General features: G+C 35.8%; 1 protein-coding gene across 1 annotated transcript; it reads left to right on the plus strand.

The window, feature by feature from the left end:
• The first annotated feature begins 1,361 nt into the window (after positions 1 to 1,361).
• LOC139874639 (protein SRC2-like) lies at positions 1,362 to 2,015 on the plus strand. Its single transcript, XM_071862058.1, has one exon. The coding sequence runs from the start codon at positions 1,362 to 1,364 to the stop codon at positions 2,013 to 2,015; it is 654 nt and encodes a 217-aa protein (XP_071718159.1).
• Positions 2,016 to 2,318: the final 303 nt, after the last annotated feature.

Genomic DNA, 2,318 nt, shown 5'->3' on the forward strand with positions numbered 1-2,318 from the left:
AGGGCCTAAAGCAAATATTGGGATGAAGAAAAAGGTTTCGAGGGTTAAAGGGAAAGAAGTCTCCATCAAAAGTTAGTTTTCTCTTAAAGATAATGCCGATGATTTAGAATGTGGAGAGGCGATACAACGGCCCTTCATGGAATTTAATGACGGATGTTCTTCGGGTCTTGAGCAAAATGGCTTTTTCAACAATTTAAGGATCAAGGAATGCCATGGGTAACCGGGAAACGTATTGGTTGCTCGTCGTCCAATATTATTTCGTATAAGTTCAAACCCCGCAGTGGCAAAGGGATTCACATCGACACAATTGTCGGTTTCACAAATCGACTGGATTAAAGGAATGGTATCAACCCTTCTTAAATTCGGTTATCATTTTCGTTTAGAGTTTTTTGTATAAATTTTTCTTCTTGCGTTTGTTAGATTCTTATTTTGGTATGGATGTAGTTGTATTTGGCATGGTTGTCATCGATTAGCTCGGTTAGAGTTAGCGTCGAATTGTGACATTTTCTAGTTTCGAGCCATCCGGTTGCATATGTATATATGTTTCGGTTAGGATCTTCATCTTTCGATGAAGGTCTCATCTATATAGTTTTCGCTATATTTGTCAAAAAAACAAAAAAAAAAGGAATAGGAATGAAAAAGTTGGATTAGTCCAATGTCTGTTTCTCAATTTATTCTTACGATCTAACGGTAGTCGGTCGACTCAAAGAGACCGTAAAACAATATATGGAAGCAAACACTGGGTTGGGTTATCCCAATTTACAATGAGGGATGACTTTACGAACCCTAGGCAAACCATAGGGACTAGTTTTGTAATAAAATTTAAAAATCTTCATAGTCCGAATAACTAAACTATATAGATAGATTTTTACGCGGGTATATCCTGATTTCCATTATAATCACCACTCCACCTTGTGGCTTATGGGGTCCATTACCCCACTAAATTTTAATTTTTTTTATAATTTAATAATAAAAATTAATAGGACACCACTAAATTTACGGATAGGACCCCATATATTTTTAAAATTAACAGTTTTATTAAAGTAAACGGTAATATTTTGAAATTTTTTTTACAAAGTAGCACTCAAATTATATAGGACCCCATTGATTTTTGATTCTAGAATCGCCACTCATAATCACACATATAAATATAATACTGTATATAATTTGATACGGAGTACATTATTATTTTTAATCCGTGTACATAATCCATGTCATCACCTTCTTTGATGTTTCCTTAAAACCTAAAACCCTAGAGTCTGTTCCAAAATTTTCGATTTTCTTATATATACCTTGTATAATCTCATCTTCGCATTATCAATATACGAGTATTACCAGTTCAATCAACAAATAAAAAAATCATGAATGACAGAACAGAAATAATAGGATTCAGAACATTGGATCTCACTTTAATCTCCGCAAAGGGTCTCAAAAACCACAGTGTTTTCGGCCATAGAATTGATGCATACGCCGTCGTTTCAATCACCCGCAATAGATTCCAATTACCGGATAATTTCCAAACACCCGTTGACAAAATCGGCGGTACGGAACTACAGTGGAATTACGCGATGAAATTCAAAGTTGAAGAAGCTCCGACAGCAAAACAAACACTTGTGATTAAACTCAAAGGTGTAAGAATGTTTGGGAGCAAGAAATTAGGAGAAGTTAAAGTTCCGATCAAGGAGCTTCTAGAAGGTGTAACCAATGAAGGAAAAAGCATGCAGTTTGTTAGTTATCAATTGAGAAAAACGTCTGGGAAAATAAATGGGGCTGTTAGTTTTAGTTATAAGTTGGGTGAGAAATTTGAGGAACCGGTGATAATGTGCTACGCGCCGCCGATGCAACGAAATTTGAGAAATTTTAGTTCTAGTGACGGGTGTCGTGACTGCGGGTGTCGTGACTGCGGGTGTCATGACAGCGGGTGTTTTGACGGGTGTTTTGACGGCGGGTGTTGTGACGGCGGGTGTTGTGACGGCGGGGGTTGTGACGGCGGTTGTGACGGCAACTGTTGCTAGTAGTGACGGCTGGTGGAGGCTGTAGTTAGAGATTGGTGGTATATTTTCTCTGTATCTCTTTTCATATAAGAATAAAAAATTATATATACTTTCGAAAATTGTGATCAAGTATTAATTAATTTCTTAATCGCTTGTGATCAAAAATTTCAATTTGATATAATAAAATCTGGATCGTTCGTTTTATTTTGTTCTTAATAATTATATTTATATTTATGAATTGGTAAGTTAGCAGCTTTTTTATAACTATGGTGTGATAACTCATGTGTCTCAAATCTACTAACTTAACAATTCACGTGTCTTAAA

The sequence above is a fragment of the Rutidosis leptorrhynchoides genome, chromosome 1 (genome assembly GCF_046630445.1).
Source record: "Rutidosis leptorrhynchoides isolate AG116_Rl617_1_P2 chromosome 1, CSIRO_AGI_Rlap_v1, whole genome shotgun sequence".
Taxonomy (NCBI): domain Eukaryota; kingdom Viridiplantae; phylum Streptophyta; class Magnoliopsida; order Asterales; family Asteraceae; genus Rutidosis; species Rutidosis leptorrhynchoides.